General features: G+C 43.8%; 1 protein-coding gene across 2 annotated transcripts in view; it reads left to right on the top strand.

Moving 5' to 3' along the window:
* The window catches only part of FOXN3 (forkhead box N3), a 35,201-nt gene extending 11,376 nt beyond the window's left edge, over positions 1-23,825 (top strand). For both annotated transcript variants that reach the window (XM_061558870.1, XM_061558871.1), the window contains 5 exons: positions 4,607-4,743; positions 12,175-12,227; positions 18,357-18,425; positions 19,454-19,541; positions 20,200-23,825. In XM_061558870.1, coding sequence (XP_061414854.1) covers positions 4,607-4,743; positions 12,175-12,227; positions 18,357-18,425; positions 19,454-19,541; positions 20,200-20,944 — 1,092 coding nt within the window. In that variant the 3' untranslated portion in view covers positions 20,945-23,825. The remainder of the gene's footprint in view (positions 1-4,606; positions 4,744-12,174; positions 12,228-18,356; positions 18,426-19,453; positions 19,542-20,199) is intronic.
* Positions 23,826-24,224: the final 399 nt, after the last annotated feature.

Genomic DNA, 24,224 nt, shown 5'->3' with positions numbered 1-24,224 from the left:
AAAGAATATGAATCACCTGCAGTCACGAAAGCTTTAAGTCAACATTAGTAAGAGTTCATTAATTAATGAAGGACAAACCTAACGAGTGACACGTACACGCATGCTGGTGCACCGAATGATGATAGAGACACAACTGCAAGCTGAAAGGGGGTGGGAGTGCTCAGAGGTGGGAGTGGGTGGGCACTTTATCCGTGTTCCCATGGCAACCTGCCGTGGCGACCATCGCCCGTGCACCAGGACCACGGGGAGGAGGAGGAGGAGGGTGGCTGCATCTGCACGCAATGGGGGGGGGGGGGGAGGAGAGACTCTTGACTCGCACGACAACGTGCACATCCACGTCGGGCTGGCCCCGTAGCTGTGTGCGCGCATTTCTGAATTGGGCTGCACGGTGCCACGTGAAGCCACTTTTTGTGTTTCTTGTTGTCCTTCCCCCGCACCCCCGATTTGCACGTTTGGCCACGTACGGTGCGAAAGAAGTTCAACATGCATACATACATACATCCTGCACCTTGAAACTGCCTTCTACTCGTTATGAACAAATTACCTGCGCGTAACTTATTTAAAAATAATGTGAACAGTTATTAGACTTGTAAGAGATTGATGATGTGGACATTATGTCCTAACGTTGTTGATCTGCAGACCTCGGCCCTGCTCAACAGTTTAATCTCTGCTGTCATTTTGTGCCTTGGCAGGATGCCCAGTGGCTGTACGTCCTGCCACAGAGTTGTGGTTTTCGTGTTGAAATGTCTTGTTGTGCGCCATTGCCTTGGGTTGTCAGAACACCAAATAGACTCGGTTACGTAGCCAATAGGGCCTGTGATCACTCAGAATGGGACTGTTCATTTCAGTTTGTATCTGAGAGTTGCTTTTGTCATTTAAAGGTGTGCATGAGTGCTTGATATTCCCACAAAATAGCTACACTTAGGCAAACACAGCTCACAGACTCTGCACAGTTTATTTGCAACATCTAATTATTTTCCATTGCCATTCAGGCCTCTTTCTACCTATGATTGAGCTGTTTTATGGTGACTGCTTACAGACGATATTCATAAATACGTGTGAATTAGAATACATAAGATGTGTGGTGTAGATTGTTTCCATTTTTAAAAGCTGCACATTTCAAACATGGCGGCTTCGAATGTTTGCATATTTATTCGCAGTTTAACATTTACTGGTATCAGCATTTTTAATTCGGTGATAGCTCAATTTATCCACGTGAGCCGATTTGCAGGGAAATATTGTGCTTTGTAATAAAGGTTTTGGAAAATGGATTCAAGTGTATGACAAGGACTTTGAGTGGAATTAACTCGCAATATCTGACTTCATCGTAGTATTTAGCAACTGGTATTTTTTCAGCTTCCTTCCCCAATGGCACAAAACAGTTTAGCGATAGGCCTGTCCCCTTGCGTTTGTAAAGGTCCATAAATACTTTGCTTTAGTAATAGTGTTTATTTATATAACCGCTTCTTGTGTTTAGTTTGTTGTCCTTCCCCCGCACCTCCGATGAGATGGGTTGGTTACGTACGAAAGAAGTTCAACACACATACATTTAACGTGTGCATTTGCACCTAGCCAGAAAGCAGCTTTATAATTTGCGGAATGCAGTGTCGCGCTCAGACCATCGCTAAGCTCGGTTAACTGACAGTCTTGGTAACATTCATGGGTGATAGCTGGCCGTAGCCTAGATGCGTGGAATCTCAGCAATTAATGCATGTGGTATGATAACCGGCAGCCGATGGCGATTGTCATCGTGTGCTTGGGGGGGTTTGAGGCTGCACGGCATGCTTCTTAATATGCAGAATGTTGTTTAATTTGGCACACTGTTATAAGCACCCTCTGGTGTGGTGTGTGTGTGTCCTATTTGCATGTGTGTGGTCATGTGGATTCCAGGTGGAGTGATACTACATTCTCTCTGTGCTATGAAGATGTAATGTGAACTGTCAGTATTAGTTGGAACCCTTTACACTAATTTGTTTTATCTCTGCCTGATGAGCCATGTAAGTACTTTTTTTAAAAGTACTTTTTAATGATCTGTTGTTGGTATTATATCATCTCTACGTCGTTAAGCGTTTTGGCTAAACCACACTCTTTATTGTCACAAAAGCTTTGACGATGGTTGTCACGCAGCACACGGTTAAATTACCACACAGTACAATGTCTGCAATATCCTTTGCTGCACTGGACATATATGCTCCTTCCACGTGGCTATGCTCCTCACCTTCATCAACCCGCACTGACCAGCGTGGTGAAATATGGTCAAATAACTCCCACAAACAGCATGGTGTGGGCAAGCCTTCATCCAGCAGTGGATTGACTAAAAGTTCATGAACAATGCATATCTGCTAATGTTATAATTATGTTGACTGTCAAGCAATAATGTAGAATTTCTAGTTGCCACATGAGGCAGCAATTCGCCAAGCACCGAGATCCCTTGGACAGCGCACATTCATGAAACATGCACCAACTTTTTCCCGAGTTACCAAAACAAAACCATCCCAAACTTGGAGTTGTGAGCGCTCACCATGGTACCCTTAACCTGCAGTTGTGGAACATTGGCAAACGGTGCACATTCATTAATGTTCTTAATGATCATCGTTTGCTTCTTCAATGTTGTCCTACCTGGCACTTCCATGTATTATAGGTACATCATAGCAGCAGTGTATGAGCTGGATGTCACCAGATTTTCAATTTAATCTCGGGGCAACCACCGCTTTGTTTGCCTTCAGGAAAAAAACTTTCCATTCACGTGTGAATTATGCATTATATTCTACCTATGATTTTGTAAATGACTCTACAATTATGTATTTATTAACAGTTAACTGTTTTACTCTCATGTTCAAAATCTATATAATTGTAGCGTTTGCTTATTAATAGTTTTTTTGTTGTCACTACCAATTATCATTCGTAATTTCGTTCATTATTGATAACATTATCCTCTTGACATGCTTTTGGTCCATAGTTTATTTATGAATCTTGCATGTTGTGAGTTGTGGTACATTGTAAATGTGGTGTATGTTAAACTTACACGTACTTAACTGGTGCAGGGTCATACACACACTAATATCTTGTTAATAAGGTGGAACAATAATGGAGCTTTCATCCCTGTAGATTTAATTGGCATACAAGTTGGTCTTGGTCCTTGCATTGCGAGTGATGGTTAGCATGTATTGAGAACAGGAAACCGACAGCCACACCGACCTAATATTAGGCTTGGCTCTTTCTTACAGCAGTCATATGTGATAACTATGAATTGGCATGGTGAACATAATAACAAAAATGACATCACTTAAAAAGCTTTTTACCAGGTATATACAGATTTCTGGTAAAGAAAGCAGTTCATTATACATGTAAATATATATTCAGGTATATAATGCAGTTTTAAATGTCCTGTATACAGTATAGAAAATGTCAGGACATATTTTTTTCTAGTTATGTTGTACAAGTTCTATAATACCTTTTTAAAATGGAGGTATTTCTGTGGTGGCCTTCTATATGTCAAATGTAAACATGAACAGATATCGCCTGGGAGTTTGTCTGAAAAGCTACGATAGGTTTTTAATAGTTTTGATTTTGTATTGTAAAGGTTGAAAATATTTGTTTTAAATTCTTAATTCCGAAATCGGTGAAAGTGGTGCTGATATTAATGGAGTGTAATGAAAAGCAGCAACCTTGAGTAAATGATTTCATCAAATACCGTCCATAAAGTTGGCTGACATTGAATATTGCGTTTTGATGCCATAGACAGACCTCAGTCATGCCCAGCATGTGCAGCCCACTGGAGACACACACTGGATGTCACCCATGGGATGGGGCTGGTTTGCTCGTGCCTCCTGGTTCAGCATGGCCCATCTGCCAGGCCAGAGACGCAGATGGACGAGGCACAATTTCACGGGCCCGCCATTGGCCAAAGCTGCACAGTGCATACGTTCCCTGGCCACACAGGTCAATAGTCAGCCCAGTGAGGGTACAGGTGTGACACTATTGCAGAGCCTGCTCTTTGAGTATGAAACTCCATCTTTATTGTTACAGGGTGAATGTGTTTGCCTTCTGTGCATTCAGAGGTTTATTGGGCCTAATCCTAAACTTGACATTGACCTCTGCTTTAGTGTCACTCTCATGGATCTGCATTGCAAATCAATTTGGCAATTTCAAATTTTTTTTTTGGCGCTTGAGATAATACACTCTGCTAAGTAACATAATGTTATGAAATGTTTGCAAACAATTTTCATTTAAAAAATTATATATGTTTTAAGGTTATGCAAGACACAATAATCAAACACGACCGAAGCCAAAAGGAATCAAAAACGATATTCCACATTGGCCTTCTTATCAATGACATTTATTGAACTAAGAACATCTATACAATTCCTTACCAGCTGGTGTTGGATAGTAAGGATGACACCAATGGTATCTAGCAGGGTGGACATTTGAAATCTTATATTCATTAGGAACAATTATCCTAAAGTGTAAGTGCGAAGATTATACAAAACGGATTTACTGGATAATACTTGTGTTCAGTGAAATATGGATGGTCAATGTTAGCGATGAATGCAGCAGGGTGGAAGTTGTCTTGTATTTAATGCTCTTGCTGTGATGCATCCTGCAGAGTCTTGGGAAGGGCTCACTGTGGTGTGTGGATCCAGACTACCGACCCAACCTCATTCAGACGCTGAAGAAGGCACCCTATCATCCATACTCGCACATCCTCAACACCCCTCCAGCGTCTCCTGACTCTGCACAGAGGTGAGGAACATTTGCAGAGAGGTACACTTACCCGAGGCCCATGGTGGAATGCAGGTGAGATGACATGCGTGCTTTTCAGGGCATGTTGAGATCGACAAACGTGGCATGCGGGAGTGACCCATAGCTAATTGGCCATATACGTGATGCTTATGAGAGCGCATGGCGAGTGGTTAACAAATGACATGAATATTTTGTTATATTACGTGTTATGTTTTGTATCTGACATTCTGGGATGATGGTTGGGCACTGACAAGGCTGGGATGCATGGATGAGAGAAGGCGTAGCGATGAGGCATGTTGCAGAAACTCCTTTGTAAGCATTGTCGTCTCTAATCGTATAATTGCCTTTCATTACATGAGTAATACAACATTTAACTTATGTTGCTAGTTTCTACAACTGAGCTAGGTACCTGGAGGCTCTTGAGTAGAAAGGGGGAAAGCATGTCTCTCTTCCATCTGGACACGTACTTATGTGCATGTTGCTGATATTTATTGTATGAAACGAATAGCACACGCTGTAATAAATAGACTTCAAGGCTGTCTATGCCACATTATATGAGCAAGCCTTGTATAAGTTTTCTGTCTGTATTGTCTAATAGCACTAGCCAGTTCTACAAAAGAACGTACATTTGTTGAATGCATGGAAAATCTAGACTAAGTAATTCTATTCTGTTTGCAAATAATTATTATTAAGTCAACATTTTGTAAAATAATATTTGTGCTTGTAGTAAATTACAGTAAATGTTTGCAATATAGTGCTTATTGAAAGCTATGTAATGTTTTTAATGTTTTTTTCAAAATCCTGGAAAGGAGACATTTCCAGAGGTACTATGCTGTGGTTGTTCTCACAGTAGTTTTCGTTATTGGTTGTCAATGAGGCAGCGTGTTGAACATAACTTTCACCTTGGCTGGGTGTTACTCAAGGAGGCCAGTAGCGAACAATTAATATGTGTCCGAAAAGGCAGTTATATGAGTGGTGCATTATACAGCTCAGCAAGCTTCATTTCTCCATCGCCCCCTGCACAAGTACATAACAGGCTCGCTCTGAAGTGGCGTTATTGTGAAGCGAGAAATACTTTTGACGGGACGATAAATGGCGACACCTGCAAAGCAAGTATTAACTACGAACGTACTTGCCCAGGCATCATCAGTGTGTCGTCATCAACTTCATCCTGAAAAACCCTTGTCTTTAATCATAATATAAATTGTATAAAATATTACCACAGATGGCCACTTTGCTTCAGAAAATTCAAATGGCTGCCACGACAATAAAAAATGTATTCGTCTGGGCAAGTGCGGATTGGGGAGGGCTGGAGAGGAAGCTGCTGGCTGTGTTTGCCTGGCCGCGCCGTCGTATCGCATCTCACGGACTATCGCACAAGCCGCACCCCCCCCCCGTCCATGCACGCACTGACACAAGCATGCACACACAACCCCCCTGCACGCCACCACGCAGGCATACACACGCGCACACCGACCATGCACACTGGCCCCAAGTGCGCATGCACGTATACCCCTCCACCCCACTGCGCACACACATGCACAAAGATCCTCTGTATAGCCTGAACCGATTTTTGGGGCAAGTCCTGTTAGCGAGCAGATGTGAAGGCTGGCATGGCACACGAGGGTGTGGGTAGCCAGCACCACGCCCGACCACCTTTGTCTCCCCAGTGGCGATGCTTACACACTCCACCAGGTCCTCATTTGAGGCTGAGTCGACCTAGGGGAGGAGACCCAGGACCAGTTCAGATAATGGCCACTGGTATTGGCCGTGAGCGGGAATTGAACTTGGCTGGCTGGGTTTGTAGCACAGCACGCTAACCGCTACACTACCGCTCTCTACACATGCATGCTCAAAAAGACAAAAGATCCCCAATATAGCCTCAGCAGACTTTTGGGGCAAGTGCTCTTAGTGAGCACCTATGAAGACCGGAACGGTACACGAGGGGGTGGGGGGCTGGCACCACGCCCGACTGCCTTTGTCTTCCTAGTAGCGATGTTCACACACCACATCAGGTCACTTTTGAGGCCGAGTCAACCTAGGGGAGGCCCATGACTGGTTCAAATAATCGTCACTGGTGTTGGCCGTGAGTGGGAATCGAACTCGCGTTGCCGGGTTCATAGCACAGCGTGCTAACCACTACAGCACCGCTCCCCACATGCACACTCACGCACTCACACACACGTACATGCGTGTGCACACACGTAAACGCAACCCACACACGTGCGCACAGAATGAAACGTACACGCAAGTGTATACATGCATAGATCAACACATGTGATGCAGACATGCTCATACCTGTGTAAAATATGGCATTCTCACATGAATATTGCCTGCAAACACATCTGGGTGCACAGTTTATATGCGGGCGTGAGCACGTACAAACATGCACACACTCCTGAACATAGGTGGGGGAAGCAGCTTTTTGCTTTAGCGATACCGCTGGTTGCCATGTGACAGCGTACATTGGCATGGCAACCTCAGTCGTCATAGGGTTATGTGGCTACATGTTTCCCAAGAAACGACATGAGAATAGAAGGGTGGGTGGTAGGGATTGAGGGTAGGATATCTCTGTTCAATGGAGAGACCATACATCACAGTCGTGTGTGATATTTCCAGTCAGAGGCTTGTGTGCTCTTTGTGTCAGTATGTGCTTGTTGGTAGGTGTTGTGGGCGGTAGTGTAGTCGTTAGTGCACTGTGATCCGAGTTAAATTCACAATAACAGTGGCCAATATTTGAACTGGTCCCGGTCCTGGGCCTCCCCTAGGTCTACTCAGCCTTAAATGAGTATTGCGTGTGGTGTGGAAACACCAGCACTGGGGAGACAACGACGGCTGGATGTGGTGTTGGCAACCCATCCCCTCGTCTGCCATGTCAGCTTTCATATGTGCTCGCTAGGAGCACTTGTCCCAACAGTCTGTAGGGGGGAACTTTGTCTGTGTTAGTTGGTGTTGACATGAGAATTGTGTTGCTGTCCGAGAGCTTGGTAAAGCATGCACGAGCAGGTCTACGCAACTATAAATATTGTACCAATGAGTGGGAGCACCTTGTGTAGTGTACATACTAATAATTTACACATCTATACTGCCTTTCGCCCGTAGATCACAAAGTGTGATTGTGACTAAAACACACATTTTGTGTTGACTTTTTGTTGTTGTCAAACAGCTGCTTGTGTACAGTGTGCCACGAGCAGACGCCACGATGGTGAAATATTGTAGTCTGGGATGTTATCCAGGGCATGGAAGTACCAGTCGGCTAATGCAATGTCTAATTGTACTGCTGACACGCCGTTGTGTATAGATCTGTTTTGACGCCATGCTTTTTTATGGCCATTTAGACAGAGACCACAATGCTTGGCTGTCATTGAGGTATTTTAATTTACATAGGCTCATATAATCATCATCCATCAACTGCAAGATGGAGGCCTCCTCAACAAAACCGCCACCACCTTTCACATTTCTGCATTGCAAATACTCCTCCCAGTACCTGCACATTAATTGGTTTCATTGCTCCATCTCCCCACGTCCCAAGCCTTGGCTGCCACTGCATTATTGTTGACCATTGTCCATCATTCCTTCTAGCAATGTGTCCTGTGCAAGCACATTTAGATTTCTTAATAGTTTGGATGATGTCATTAACCTGTGTGTGTGTTCACTAGTCCATGTTCCTCTCTACCTGTCTTTGAATGTAATTCCCAGCATGCATTGCTCAGTGCTTCCTTTACACACTCTTCAGTTCTCAATATTTCTAGTCACTGATCATGCCTGTGAACCATACATCATAGCAGGTAGTACACACACTGATTGAAAACGGTCTTCTGTAGGCACATGTGTATGTTACTTTTCACATGCATTCGCTATTACCTTTGCGAATTAGGAGAATGGTTTTGAGACTTAAAATATGGTGAACTGTCATGTTTCGATTTCGATGTTAATATTTGAGTGCTGGATGTCCATTGTGAATGAACACATTCCTCATAACACAGCACACTGGAGATATTCTATTTAATTTGTAAGCGGGACTGCTAAGGATTTCTGAAAGGGTCATTCTGGCGATTGCCTTTGGGGATGGGGCACTTAAGTGATGGTTGTGATTGTGAGGACTGTGAGTGGGGGGGGGGCACTCATATTATTTGTTTACCTTCGTTACATTAACTCTGTGTTTGGTTTATTTTGGATGTTTAAATGTGCTGAGCGCAGACTTAACCTCTGTATATAAAGTTGTCTGTGTGGTCTTTCATGCTGCCCGACCCACGCGCGATGATGACATGTCGCACCTCTCCCGACCATGTCTCACAAGGCGATCGCTGTGTGTCCCCTGACGCAACTCCCAATACTGCTTGCCTTCCATGTATTGCAATTGCCGCAATGTCATTGAGCACGCAAGTGTACTCTGCTTGACTACGCAGTCTGCTACCGTGCCCTTTGTGTGTCTCTCTACTACGCAAGCACACATTTTTCCCACCCGTTGTAGAAACACTGATTTTCTCCTACTGTCAACGTTTAACCCTTATGCGATTAATGGGCCGCTAAAGGTTTTTCCCAATGACACTGCCCACTAATATCCTAATAACTGGGATAACCCTTTATGCCCTGGCGGTAGCGCGTTCACTGCTTGTTGCAGAGGTTTGCAGTTTTAATCCGGAAGGCCACCCAGGTTAATTACTTTGGATGTTATTCATCCGACGCCATTCAAAGAAGAGTAGGCAATTGTATGTCGGTGTGTCCAAATTTGCTACATTAATTGCAAGTTACCTAATTGGAAAACATAGAAATCAAATTACCTCAAAATAAATCATTGCCCCCTCCTAGGTAAACTTGGCAGGACCCTCCTGAAAATAAATCTTGAGACTAGGTGATGCTTTTCTCGGCAATCAAGCTTAATAACTCATGAATACCTGCTGAATCATATTCTGCATATTATTATCCTTTCACTATTAATTAGATAATGGAATACATCAACACAACACTGTCTTGTGACCTAAATACCAACTATATCGTTACAAAGTTTAAAAGGCAGTGTCTCTCAGCTCAATTGTGTAATGGAGGGAGTGGTGATAATCCCCATTGCAGGTACAATTTTCTCAAATGGATGACCACTATGAAATTACCTCAAAGTGGTGCCGGGTGTGTAAGTGGGATGAGTTAACTCCAGACCAAAATTTGTATTCACAACAAGTTCTCAAACCACAGCACCACCTAAATTAAAACCTGAAATTAAGACAGAACCCAAAGAACAATAGTCTTATATTGCAGACACAGCGAGGTTATGGGTTGTATATCTGTCCAACGTGAGTTAGACAAACCCCTGTGGCAGTCGTGAACCGCCTATCTTTCCCTGGCAGGTACCAGTTAAAATCACGCTAACTGGGGAAAGTCCCTTTTATGAGTTAAATCACGTGCCCCTCTATGTTTCCGTTGTCGTGATGTCATTGGGGTGCAGCTGGCTTGTGTGCAAGGAAGGATGTGTTCTGCAACAGAAGGCAGCAGCAGCAGGCTTTGTCTGAAATGAGTTGACTCGATGCCTGAACCCAGCCGTCCATCAACCCCCTGACCCTTGACCCAGAATCATCACACACATGGTCACTCAGTCCTTTCGAGATAATGCGATTGAGCTTTCGTCTCTACATTGTAATGCCCAATAATTCAGAGCTTTTTAAATTATCCTTATTACAGTGCCTCAATTCCATTTTGTTACTTGCTTTACATTACTGATGTAATATGTAACTAGGAACAAATGTGTTTCATTATGTAAAGTTATGTGGATTTAAACACCATATAAACAAGATTGGCCACGACTGTAAACTACAGTACAGTATATATGTATCACATAAAAGCTGTGTTGTTCACTGATCTGATTGAATGCCCCCTCCGATGGCGAGATGAGAAATGTAGCGCTGCAGTGACGAGACGTTAATTAATTCGCCCGCCATACAGGAGGTCGTGGGTTCGATCCCAGCTCTGACGCCTGTTATATATTTGGAGTTTGCGTGTCTCTCTCTCCGTGGTTGTGTGGATTTTTCTCTGGGTCCTCCGGTTTTTCCCTCTCCATTTAGAAACATGCGTTTATAGAGTATTTGGCTGCTATAAATTTACACATAAGCCGCTTCACTGGGCTATCATTTGTGGCCAGGTGTCTTCTGAAAACAGCTCTATAGCTCAGTGGGACTTACATGGTAAAATAAAGCTAGTGAGTAGAAAGCTGTGTTTTATTCTCAGCATGTACATCGGGATTTGCCTTTTAAACGAAGATCACAACACCATTGCGTTCACCGGCAAATGCTGAATTAGCTCAATTTTCCTAGGCCACGTTTTGACACAGTGGCTCTTTGTGGGTACAGTGCTTAATGTTGCCAGGGGTTACAGTAGGAAGGCCATGTGACCAAAGTGTCAGCATTCCATCAGTGTAATGTGATCCAGACCACGCGTTTGTACAAAACAAACATGCGGCCAAGTGGGTGCTAATGTTGTTGATAGTGGGCAGTGAAAAGAGGCCATTAACATTTGTAATTGGTTTGTGTTTTGAGTGTGTGCGTAAGATTCCCGCGTTTCTCGCAAGCTAAGACTTCACCGACGGGCTGGGCATTTTGGCATTGCAAGAGGCATGGCTGTTATGTACATCGCGTTATGCAACTGCTGTTAACACAGATCGAGCTGCAGTAGCAGGATCTTCGCTGTTACCATGGCAAAACACATTCTCAATCTCGCTGCAGAGAGTCGCACGTAAATATTGTGAGTTATGGGTTCCTTGGTGACTGAGGCATACCAAAGCTGTAGACCAGCACAATGTGCTGCGTTTAATGTGCAGTGAACGCTATACAAACATTTAAAACCGATGTTATGAATGGAATGAACATTGGAAATTGACAAGAAATCCAAGAATTAGTCTGCGAAATTCCAGTTTGGCAGTAACCCCAACTGGCGCGTGAAGAAAAGATGAGGAATTTCATTGGAAAGTGCAGGTCAGTTTCCACGTACGGAAAACGATATTTAATGCTGAGCGCAAATTGTATTCTAATGTGCTTGGGTGTACAGATTCCTCATATTGTGGACATTGTCTGCATAGTGATCTCTGTGCTGTCTAAATTAAAGACATCTGTGATCTCTGTGATACTGAATAGGCATCGGTGCACAACCACGAATAGCAAGAAGGCACCACATTGCCCCGAACAAGAAAACGTTATACAATGAGTGACATTTCGGGAAATGTCCCTTGCTGTGGAGGAGGAGCATTGTTCAACACATCACCTATTATATAATCTTGCCTCTCTAGGGCAGTGTTATTGACTGGAGAGTTGTTGTTTGTCCTGCCCCAGCTGCGTGTGCAGAGCCATCTCTGTGCTGCTGTCTGTTGAGATATTTTTTTACCGTCGGAGGAGTGCCTATTGTGGGGGTGATCAGTGTTTCGTCTGCTGTGCTTTTGTGTTGCAGTTCATCTCTGTCGGTGTGCGGCCGCCTGCGTCACAATGGCTCGGCTCTGCAAGGTATCCCCACCCCACGTGCTGCTGGCTGCGTAACTTGTCACGTGTGCAGCACTACAGCTGTTATTGTTATGGCTGGTTTACCCTGGAAACCTCACGGAGGCTCAATACTCTTTAGGAGTGCTTGGTATGGGGGGTTTTTTCCCCCAAGAGGGGACAACGATTGCTATTTTTCCCGAAATTAGTACATTTGAGAGCAAGTTTATTTTAAGTTGGTAAACAATATCCAGGAAACCAGAAACCGCTTTGTGATGTCATTTGGGGGGGGGGGGGGGTAAAAAATCGTCCAAAATCGCGTGACGTTATTTATGGACGGCCCCCTATACGTTACCCACAGCATGTTACCTGCTGGTTTAACTGTCTGCCAAACATTTTTTCGCTGGCTGGATTGACAGCGGTGGGGGAGGGTGGGATTTAAAACTAAGTTTCTGCCATTGTCTCAACTGCCACGTCAGGAGATCAATTCGAACCAGCGTCCAGTGTGCTAACCACTACACCCCGGCAGCTGCCTTTGTTTATCAGTTTTAAAAAGGTAAACATGCTATGCTTATTGCTGTAGACATTTCTATGTGTGTGGCAAACCGGCAACTGGATTTTGACAAATTTGAACTGTGACACCATCGCACAATGGCCTACTCCTTTTCGAACGATGCCAACTGATTCCGCGATTTTTTAAATGTATTTTATGGTGAATACACTGGCAGTATTAACTAGGGCGGCCTGCGCTACGGCTGGATTACGTCACCCACCCTTTGTCAGGCGCTTGCTCAGTTAGAGTCTAGTTCAATATCATCTTCAATCCCCAGTTATATTATCTTGCTGTAAGTCTCAAAACTCGCGTAATCGGGCTCGTAGTAAAATGTCTTGTTGGTAGTGTACGTGTCCCACCCTGCAAATAATACCGCTGTAAAACTGTTTCAACTTAAAAACTAAACTGACAGTATTAACACTGTTTGTATCTGCTGTGTATGAATCATAATCATGTAATTGTGGGTAATTTTCTGAGGTGACAGCAGCTGTGTGACCTGTACTGCCAGTTTGACCAGTTTTCTCACGGCTTGCTTCTGGAAAATAGTCACGTGTGTACAGTGCACACACAGGGCCTGCTGGCTCTCTCTGGAGGCCAATTGTCTTTATGTTCATACATTTTGCAGCGAGACCATAGTTGTGTGCGCGTTTTCTCCTCTGTTTTTTTAAATGTTGAACCCATTAATCATATACTTTTAATGCTGCGGTCTTGTCATGCAGAAGTCATGGGTGTGTTCCTGGGAATCGTGAATTTCGATATATAAAGTCGGCAAACTTTTGGAAATGACCGTGAAAACGAATTACTATTTAGAAAGGAAAAAAATAACGCTGTACGCCACGTGCTGAAAAGTGGGAACTTTACACTTCGATTCTTTAGAAATTATTCTGACAATTTTGGGCATTTCACTTTTTGAGTCGCTCGAGCAGAGGAGAGGAACACGAAAGGTGGATTTGGCCAGCTTGGGCATAACATTTCACAGAGATTCACACGGACCTGTGCAGCACGTGACGATAGTCCAGTTGCCTCGACGAAATGAAGCATGAAGGTGTTGCTTAGTTTAACACGTATGCTTTCGTGACCAATATTCATAATAAAGGGTTTTTGTTTTGGGTTAGATCGCGTAAATATAAATGTGTCGTTAACCCACCACCACCCGACACAGCCAACTAGTAAGGTTTGTCGCGTCAACAAAACATGTCAATTCGTTACTAGTTCAGCACACCGGTGTGTTGAAGAGTAAACCCACAACAATTGTACATGTTGTGGGTTTACTCTCCAACACAACAATTGTACATGTTGTGGGTTTACTCTCCAACACACCGGTGTGCTGAACTAGTAACGTATTTACATATTTACGTGACAAACCCTACTGATTGGCTGTGTCGGGTGGTGGTGGGTTTAACGACACATTTATATTTACGCGATGTAACCCAAAAAACATCCTTTATTATGTAAGGTGTTGCTTGTTTTTTTAGATGAACACTATCTTTAAGCCATAGATATTCACTGTACCAGAAATAAAAGAAATGCAAAAAAAAATTAATATGCAGTCTGTAAATAGAGTATTGTACTACAAATTTAACAGTCAACTGCTGACAGTAAAAGCAATTTGCTTTATTTATGTCATGTATCAGGGATGGAGCGGTGGTGCAGCGGTTAGCGCATTGAAATTCTATTCCTGATGCTTCAAATGAGTGGCGAGTGACATTTTAACCAATCCTGGTCCCCGCTTCTAGAGCACACACACTCACCAGCGTGGTGAAGTGTTGACGGACAACCTCCCATGGCAAGGGAAGGGGGGGAGGGGCTTTTATCCAACAGAATCATTGTTTGTTATAATTATTAATAATTTACTCATTGTTTCATCTTCATATTCCCGTGGCTTATTCGAAATTGCGCAATACCAGCAGGGAACGGACGACCAAAAGCCACGAATTCGCTGATACGACGATGCGTTGTTGTGTCGGAATGTGGACAGGCATGCAACGAGGAGTTGCAGCCCATGGGTTACTCTACCAGTTTTGTTTCGCCGTCTTTGGGAGCGCGGTGTTGTTTGCTGCGCGTGTTAGTGCGTGCGTAAGTGCACTGCCGCACACGTGTGTGTGTTATTTCAGTGTGAGACTCACCAGCTGTTCCACGCAGTACATGCGGCAGGAAGTTTGGTTGGGCGGTGGAACTCGCCGATAACGAAACCTGCCTTTGCTGTGGAATTACAGGCTCGGGCTTTGCCTCGCCTCGTGCCCAAGATGCCAAGCGATTTGATAAAAGGACAGTCTTGGAAAGTAACGAATTGTTTCACAAATATAAATGATATTCCATAAGCTCGAGCGCAAGTAACAATTCAGAGATGCGCTAAGAGGTACGAGCAGCACGCGGTAGCATGCGTCGTGTTAATCTGACTGTTATGGCCACAGGAAGACCGCAGTGGTGTCCAAGCAGCACACAACGCTTGAATGAAAATAAGTGCATCGCAGGGTAGAAGAGAATGGGGGGGGGTAGTAGGGGAGGGATTGGGCGAGCATGTGTTGCTGTTATACTCGTGTAGTGGGCCAAGTGAGCTTGTTAAGAACCTATTGACGGGACAAATAAGCAGTTAATGGGTGAAGGGTCCTTGTCGGGGACTGCGTGTTTAGGTGGGGCATCATTTGTTGTTGAGATTGATTACTCAAGGGCCACTTAATAGCATGGTTCCCTTTGCCATGTAGAAGCAGCGTCTGAGCAGGAGCACATTTCTGACGGAGCTGTTGCTGAATTAATAGACACGAAGCAATGAAACATTATTGTAAGATGCGTTTTACATGACAGCGCTCCTTATTTTTTATTTGCATTGAACATTGGTTTTTTTATGTCTCACTTTTCATGAAGTGTAAAACAAAATGAGTTTTTTTTTTATTTACGAGCGGGAGTGCCTTAAGTATCGAGCGACATTCTGCCGAGCACAGGGCTCGGCAACCTTTTGGCTGCGGAGGCGAATGCGGCGGATTTTTGGCTGCCCCCTTGTGGGCAGTCTTTGACATTTTTGTAAAAAAAAAAAATCTTAAAACATAATTTGACATAAAGATAATGAATTCAATTTGTATTGTTCAAGAGTAACTAAGGGGGAACAAAAACGAGAGTCGCAGTTATTCCATCACCTATTTTGTTTATTTAATTCGGAATGTGTTTGTCATGTGCCATATACCTGCTGTGTGTTTGTGTTCAAGTAACTCTCGGCATGTCATGCGGCTCTCTTAACTATTTAGTCAAAGACAAAAAACAAAAAATATGGCCCTAGCAGATTACCTTACAAACAGAAGCAGCCTTGAAGCAGAAGGGCTCCACGTTGCCTGATGCCATGACTTGATTAGACCCGCATGGTACAATGGTGGCTCACACATGATAGTTAATGTGTATTTGTGCAGGACATGTGCGTTGTTAAGTCCACCGAGTGTGATATTGTTGAGCATGCCTCTACAGTCATCATTTTCCCTTCAATACAAAACGTTCCCACAGTGTTCATAATACTATTTCAGATTTCAGATAACTTATGTCATGTTTGTTGTGCATGGCGTTTTGGTACTTTAAACCAGCCATCTAATGTCGTCGGGTGCAATGCTTGTCCGTTGAAGCTGATTCTGTGTCCCAAATTACAACATTCAAGTGATTATTTAGGTAAAGGATGCCGTTCATAGAACCATCTCAGATAGCTGTCATGTTCTTGGTTCTTTCTGTGAAGTCACGTAGAAGGGAAATAATAAAAATAAAACACAATAAAATTCTCACGACGTTTCGGCCACAACGCAAGCAGCCATCAGGTGAAGAATAGAGCTGTTTTGTTTTTATTATTTTATTATTTCCCTTCTACGTGACTTTACCGAAAGAACCAAGAATATGAATCCTTGCAGTCACGAAAGCTTTAAATCGAAAAAAAATAGTTGTCATGTGCTGTCTCCACTTGGTGATGCATGCTCACTGTGTGTGTACATGGTGGGATAGTGGCTGTGACATTGTTTTCTCTCGGTACATTTCACTATGTTATGTACATTCTATCTAACGTCTCGGTAGCTTTCGTTGGGACTATTGTGTTCTCACCAAGTTGTGGTATTGGATTCTAGGACGGTACTTTTAGGATAGTACTCGTTTGTCCGACCTTATGTCCGGACTGCCTGGTGGTGTCTGCTGTACGGCAGTGTTCTGGATCAGGGATCCGGATATTGAGCAATCTGGCCCTTCAAGGGACAGCTCAAATTCAGTGCACCTTAGACGCCTGTTGGCCGCTCTGTGTAACTGCAGTGAAGCTCACGGATACAAATCAGTACCGCATAAACACGCTACTTGCATTGACTGAAATTTGCGATTACACACGTGATCAATTTCTGAAAGCATCAACTTGAACTGAAAATACGACCATTAATCTGCATATCATGCGAGATCTAAACTGTTCTGGCCTTCATTATATAGCGTCATTATGTATTCCACAGTTGGAACGTAGAAATATAAAAATCAATGTCAAATTGAGCACAATTGTTCAAACTATCATAAAAAAAAACTCTTGCGGTGATGCATGATTAATATACAAAAGTTAATACAAACATTGCCCATACATGCATTTTTTTTTCTGGATGACGACTTTCACAATATGCTTGACAATAAATCAATTTCAGATAATTTATGAGAAGTATTTAAAATGTCTTGGTGCTAAAGATCGCGATGCCACCCAATTCCACGACACCACTTTTGGTGGGAAAAATCATGGAAGCGACGTCATATTTGCGGTGCCACGTTTTGATCGTCCGAAATCTCGTGTGCCGTGCCCTTCGTTTTGGATGTTTTTCGGATTAATATGAAAATCAGGAACTTAACCCTACAACATTAGCTGTCTCCGCATTCTGGATTTAAATGTATGTTGTAAAATAGAAACTGGCATATAATTGCTCTTTAAATGTGGACCGTTTGAAGCAATGTGTTGCACTCAATGATTTAGAATACGTAAATTGTAGTATACGTTGTGAATTCCAGTGTTACTGCCTTCGTTTTGAATATGGATTTCTTGGTAGGGGGATGCAGTTTGTATTGGATTGCTTTTGGATGATGTAAATGCTAATTATGGTATGTAGAAAACATTGCTACTTCATTAATTCATTTTAAAGGAGTTGTGAAATACGTAATGATACTTTCTTTATTCAATTATATTTGATGAGTAACTAAAGGCTGCAACTTATTGTGCGTTTTATACTGACTTTGGCACTTTTTATCAGTCTAATCTTTGCATTTTTGGTTTTTCCAATGCACTTTTACCCAGGTCTCTTTTTTTAAGAGACTCACTGGAATGAGTTCTTACTTGGTGCTATAAAGCGTTATAATGGCATTATAAGGGTAAAATAACAAAATTATAAAATCATGGTGATCATAACACATCTGTAGTTATCGAGGTTGCAGTTGTTAAATATTCGAGTGATTGATTTAAACGAATGCTTTTTTAAGGCAAATTATTTGATCTCTAATACCATATACCTAATATAGAAGCCACTTTCCAACATAATGAGTGAATATTGTGCACTTCTTGAAATGTTATACAGGTATTGCACATATGTAATGTTAACTGTTAACTTCTATTTTAACAGAATCTGATATTGATGCTGTGACTGCCATGATGTTGCTCAACTCTCCTCCAGAGCAAAGACCGGCTGAATGTGAGTCGCCCTACCACACTCACCATCGTTCACCACACTCACCTCTCTCTCACTTACCACACTCACCTCTAGCTGACCACATCACACTCACCACACACATGAACTCTCATCACACATTCAACTCTCAAACACACATATCACACTGATGTGAGGTCCCTACTACTGTACAACAAACTCATCCACCACCGCAGACACGTGCCAGTAAAGCGCTTCTCAAACGCTACTTCTCGCAGCTTCCCATGCCTACCTGTGGTTGCTTTTACCCCCCACCAAGAAGGTCTCACTCATGTCTTGGCAGAAGCTACGTTAGCTTAAACCATTGCCCGTGTATCGATTTTGTTCAATGTTAATTATGGAGTTTTGTTGAGGGTCTACTGTGTGGTGTTATCTTGCTGTGGTCTGGGTCTGTTTTGTTGGTGTTGTTTTTGCTGCCTTGCCCAACCATGATAAATCGGACATATATAATGGAAGCATTATTTATTTATATTTAGTGACTTGCTAGCTATTTTCTCTATTTTGCACTCCCATTGTTTTTTGTATTGTTTGCTGTTGTGACTTGCTGACCCACTCATACTGGACAAGAGCTTCATAGCTCATCGGATTCTCCCAGTCTAAATAAAGAGTCTGATTCTGAGCACATTCTTGCACGTACAATGATGCAGACACAACGTAGGCACAAAGACCCAAGACACACACACATGGGTACACACAAAGACGAAGATCCCCTGTATAGCCGCGAACGGACTATTGGGGCAGGTGCCGTTAGCGAACACCTAAATATGAAGGCCAGCACGGCGCAAGAGGGGTTGGGTGACCAACACCACGCCCGGCCGCCTTTGTCTCCCCAGTACTGAGGTACTCATTTGAGACTGAGTCGACCTAGAGGAGGCCCAAAACCAATTAAGATCATCGTTGCCAGTGGTGTTGGCTTTGAGCGTGAATTGAATACACAAATGCACACGTGGTTGATTGCTCCGGTATGAATGTATGTGATACATGATGGAACTACTCCTGTCATCCCCTGACAGATGCACGACTGCAACAGAATGGAGGAGGAGGAGGAGGAGGCTGGGGTTTGCTCAAGCCGCTGCAGATTCACACGACGGGTTGCACACGGTACTACGCTCTGCATCACACCCTGACCTACCTTCAACCCTCATTTTGGTCTCTTTGTACTCGCAGGGGCCCAATGATTTAAATAACATTAAAAATATAGAAAGGTTAAAGAACACGTTCCTTCGGAGTGGGCAGGTAGGAACTTGGTTGGACAGCGCATTCGTGCGATCCGTGTCATGCGGCGCAAGCTGCGTGGGGCGGCGCGCCACGTGGTGCTGTGCCCGCCCGAAGCGCTCTATGAAATACAAATCGAGGGTGTGGCTATGCACGACAGACAGACAGACAAATAATCCCTGGTGGCCAGTGTGGAACTGTTGTTCCTACCTGTATAAATACTTAGTGATTTAAATGTTTGGCTATGAGACCAACATGAATGTGTATATGCAAGCAGCCTGTTATAAGCTTAAGCTCATTGTGCTGGATGTGAACAGTTGTGTTTTCTGTTGTGAGGCTGCTGTACTTTTACACGTATTTTTTAAAATACCGTAAATGTTTAGGCGCTGTAGTTTTATGCATGACCTTTGCATTATACGCTGATTTTCATTAAACATTTAGAACACTGGAGCTTAAGACAATAAGCCGATGTTGAAACTTAGAAGGTGATTTTAACCAAGCCAATTAAATGCATCGCTGCTCTCTTGCTGCTTTCACTTGGTAGGGAGCGAGAGGGCCGCAAACGGACCCGTGCCCGGCACGACAGCGAGCACTCGTGTGGCTCCCCGGTGGTGAGCTGTGACCCCAGTGAAGACCACAACTACGTGGTGGCGTCAGGGGTAGTCGGGGCCCCTGGCCATGCCCCCTTGGTGCCGTCGCCCTCCACCTGTTCCTCCTGCTCTCCTGCCTCCTTCCAGGGCCCTTATGACCTTTCCATCCGAGGTGGTCGCACTGCGGCGCACGCACGTGGGAAAGGCAAGCAAGGTTTGCCTTTGGGATTGCAGGGTGAGGAAAAGGAAGATGTTGCTGTAGAGAGGAGTGAAGAGGGGAAACAAGGGGAGGGAGGAGGGGGAGGTAAAGAATCGGCGTTAAGGCGGCAGAACCACCAGGCAGGGAAGAGCGACAAGAGCCAGGAGAAACGCAAAAGAAAGTTTGGAGTTTCTCTGGGTAGCGGTGCTGCTGCTGCCCCCAAAACAGACAAATGGCAGAGGGTGCTAGGCAGGGGTGGATGGGACACTCTGGGCAAACGAATGTTCAGGGCTTCTGAAGAGCCACCTCGCAGCAGCAGCAGGAAGAGTGGGGCTGGACGGGTCTTGGACGACAAGGATGAGGAAGATGAAGAGCTGAAGGCAGCAGCCGGCTCCCTGCTGCACCTCGCCGGTTTGCACCAGTGCCTAGAGAGCACAGCCACTGCGGTTGTCACCAAGGCAGCTCCTGCGCCTGATAGGGGCAGCCGCAGGAAGAAATAACTCACGTCACCACCAACCCTCCCTTATGCTTACGGGACTCATGCCAATTAAAAAAATACAATTATGGGGCAATACTTTTATTTTGTTTTTGTTCTGTTTTGGTTTTTAAAATTATTTTTCAGAATCAAGTATATTTTTGAGTGGGGATGAAAGCCATATGTTGACCCAAGGAACTTTGTTTAGTTACTGAATCAGTGCTTCAGAAGCATAGCCACTGTGCTTGGTCTTCCCTGTTGAATTAACGTCGTTTGCGGTGCAGACCATAAGAGGTTAATGACGCCCTGAAATCTCCTTGGTTTTCATGTTTTGAGAGTCCAAGGGTGTTATGTGTGTCCATTGTCTGTTTAACGCCAATAACCAACACCAATAATTTCGGTCCTAATCAGAAAAATTAAGTGGAAACCCTTGTAGGGGTCTTGCCGTCTGAATGATGATGTGCAGAGTGTTACGGAATTGTTCTAGTTTGCCAAGAAAATTAATAGCAATGTTTAACTATGTTGAGGTTTTTTTATTTTCTTAAATGTGCATTTGCACTTGAATTAAGTATGGCATTGCCTCTTGTACTCGCGAGAGACTGCAAGCACAGGCTTTGTAATTGGAGCTCAGCAAAAGCATGAGCCTCTTGCTAAGTTGTGGTCTCCAGATATAGACTGGTAATTCTGCCATGTAAAACTCGGACCCATCTTAATCTCATGGTGCACATTTCATTGCAGTATGACATATAGGATCTGACTTTTTAATTTTAAATGTAGACCTGAATGGGTCTGCTGTAATTAGACAATCTCCCCGCGTATCGATGACCTGGAGTGATGCATAGGTGAATCAGTGTAGAGCGCGTACATGATAAAAAAATAAAAGGGTATTTTACGATTACTGCCAGAACATTGCGAAAAGGTGGAATAATCACCAGTAAGCCGCATGTTCATAAGCAACGATGGCCTCTGCCAAGGGCAGTGAAGTGAGTGAAGTCTGAGGAGGTTAGTGACAGGCGCCGTGACACCGTGACGCCGTGCTATTGCTGCTCTTGAGCAATGTTCTTGTAACGGGTGTGGCTCCTCACCAGCATGTGGTGCTGCAGTGCTCTAAACGGCTGCTCCTGAATCGATGAAGATATGACACTGGCAGACAGCAGCCCCCTCGTGTGGGAAACTGCACTTGACATTAGCTACCGCGTGGAATGTGACCTCGGTGCCACACCAACATTATTCTTACTCTATTGACACTTTTGCATTGAATGATATTAATTATTTTACGTTTACATCAAGAAAAAATAGATGGACAGATAAAACAATCATATAAATCTAATATTATTTTAATCAGTGCTCTCTGATGACTAGTATTTATTTTAAAATGTCTCAATAATATGTGCAATCTTGGCCTGTGCTTCACCGAAACGATGAGAGCATTCTTGTAAATGCTTCTAGGACAAGATTCAAGGACAGCGTTTTATAGCATTCCAGCGTTGGGAGGGGCAGGTGGCATGGTCCCTTCCTGGGCACTGGGATTCCCTATCATCATCTTGTCTATGCTGTGAGCAGGGAACACCTCACACGCGCTGGGTTCCCCGGGGCCACCGGGCGAGGCCCTTCTCGTTTGTGCCACTGTGTTCACGTTGCCAGCGTCAGACACAATCTGCCATTGCATGCTTTTGTTTGAACAAACGACTCCTATGTGTGTTTTTTGTATGTCAATGTAATGTGACTTAGAGTTGTTAGTGACAGCATGCATTTTTCATATTCATAACAATTTAAGATTTGGGGAAAGGTGCTTTAACCTTGTATTAGCAAGTCCCGAAGCAATTCACTCTGCCTGGGTCGATAGTAAATATATAACTTACAATGTTTAAGTTTTGTTCAGGGATTTGGTGACGTGTTTGGCAGAGGGAGCCAATATCAGCATCAGTATTTGTGTCTCACGAGTCTGATAAATATATTGAAGCTATGAGAAACTGCCCTGAGGTTAAGGATGCTGAGGGCGCTGCTGCGCTGCTCTCAGTCAGCATGGGGGAGGTGAACACCTCGCGTTACTCGCGAAGCACATGCCAGGCTTGCGCTGGCGGCGGGTGTGCTGTTCAGAGATTTTTTTTTTTAAATGATTGTCTTCCAGAGTTAACCTTCCTCTTATAACTACGAGGTATTAATGACATCGTGCCAGGTAATCACCTTTCCAAAGCCGTGTGCTGTTCGTTGTTTAAGCTAATGCATATGACAATAGGAATTGGTCATACAATGAGTAGTGTTGTGAGGTGTAATTCCTAAGTACCTGTAGCTGGTAAAATAACTATTACTGTATATGTTCCAGTGAGCATTTTTCAAAACTTTTGCAAATTTATTAACTTTCTTATCCAGTATTCTGACACTTTGTACCAACATTTGCCTTTTCTGTTACTCAGAGCCTTGCACATTGTATTATCGTGTAGCAATATTGTGCTAAGTGTTGTCAATGGCCACATTTGTATTTGGCACATGCTCGAGTAACTTGGTGGCCCTGCCAGCCGCCACTTGGCTGCACTTACGGTCAGTGATGGCCCATGTGGACCCACTGGCAGTGCAGGGCGGCAGTGCTGGCTGTGGGTGAAGATTTTGGGCACTTACACTTAATTGCATGAACGAGCCAGCCCTGCCCGCGCCCTGGTAAACATGCCCTCACTTATCCCTCTTACACTCTGGTCCCATTTGGTTTTTATTTTGAGTTGTGAAATGTCATGTTTTGCCAAAACCTGCCAACCACCGAGAGAGAGAGAGCTGTGACCCATTGTGCGTGGCGCGGGCAGTGGTGTTTGTGACCTGCACGGGGACGGTTCCTCCGTCAGGCGTGTCCTGCCAAAGACATGTCCTTCGTTGTAAATACCCACTCCATTAAACATGGCCTCGCTCCCTTCCCTCTTTGTGGTGTCTTAATTTGCAGTTTTTTCTTCTACTTTGATTGTATTAATACAATATTCAATGATTGTACTGAATGTACACAGCGTGCAAGTTCAACTAATTAACATGGTTATGGCTGCCCTGGCAGATGTCGGCCAAGTTTTATGTTCTTGGCATGAAAGTAGTTTCCAATAATATTTTTCAGGAAAAAAGCCGAACGACACATTTTCTACTGTATTTCGCTGCCATGTAGTTGCATAAAAGCATTTTCTTTCACCTATGCATTTGCCCTTCAGTATGCAAATGTTAAAATGCTAAAACATTGAGAAGAAATCGTGATTTGAAGCTTTCGTGACTGCAGGAATCCATACTCTACGTGACTTTACCGAAAGAACCAGAGTTTTGAGAAGAAAATG

Source organism: Lethenteron reissneri, chromosome 25, assembly GCF_015708825.2.
Source record: "Lethenteron reissneri isolate LAM-NWPU_2019-01 chromosome 25, ASM1570882v1, whole genome shotgun sequence".
Taxonomy (NCBI): domain Eukaryota; kingdom Metazoa; phylum Chordata; class Hyperoartia; order Petromyzontiformes; family Petromyzontidae; genus Lethenteron; species Lethenteron reissneri.
Note: the sequence above shows the minus strand (reverse complement) of the source record. Positions and strands in the feature narration are given on the sequence as shown.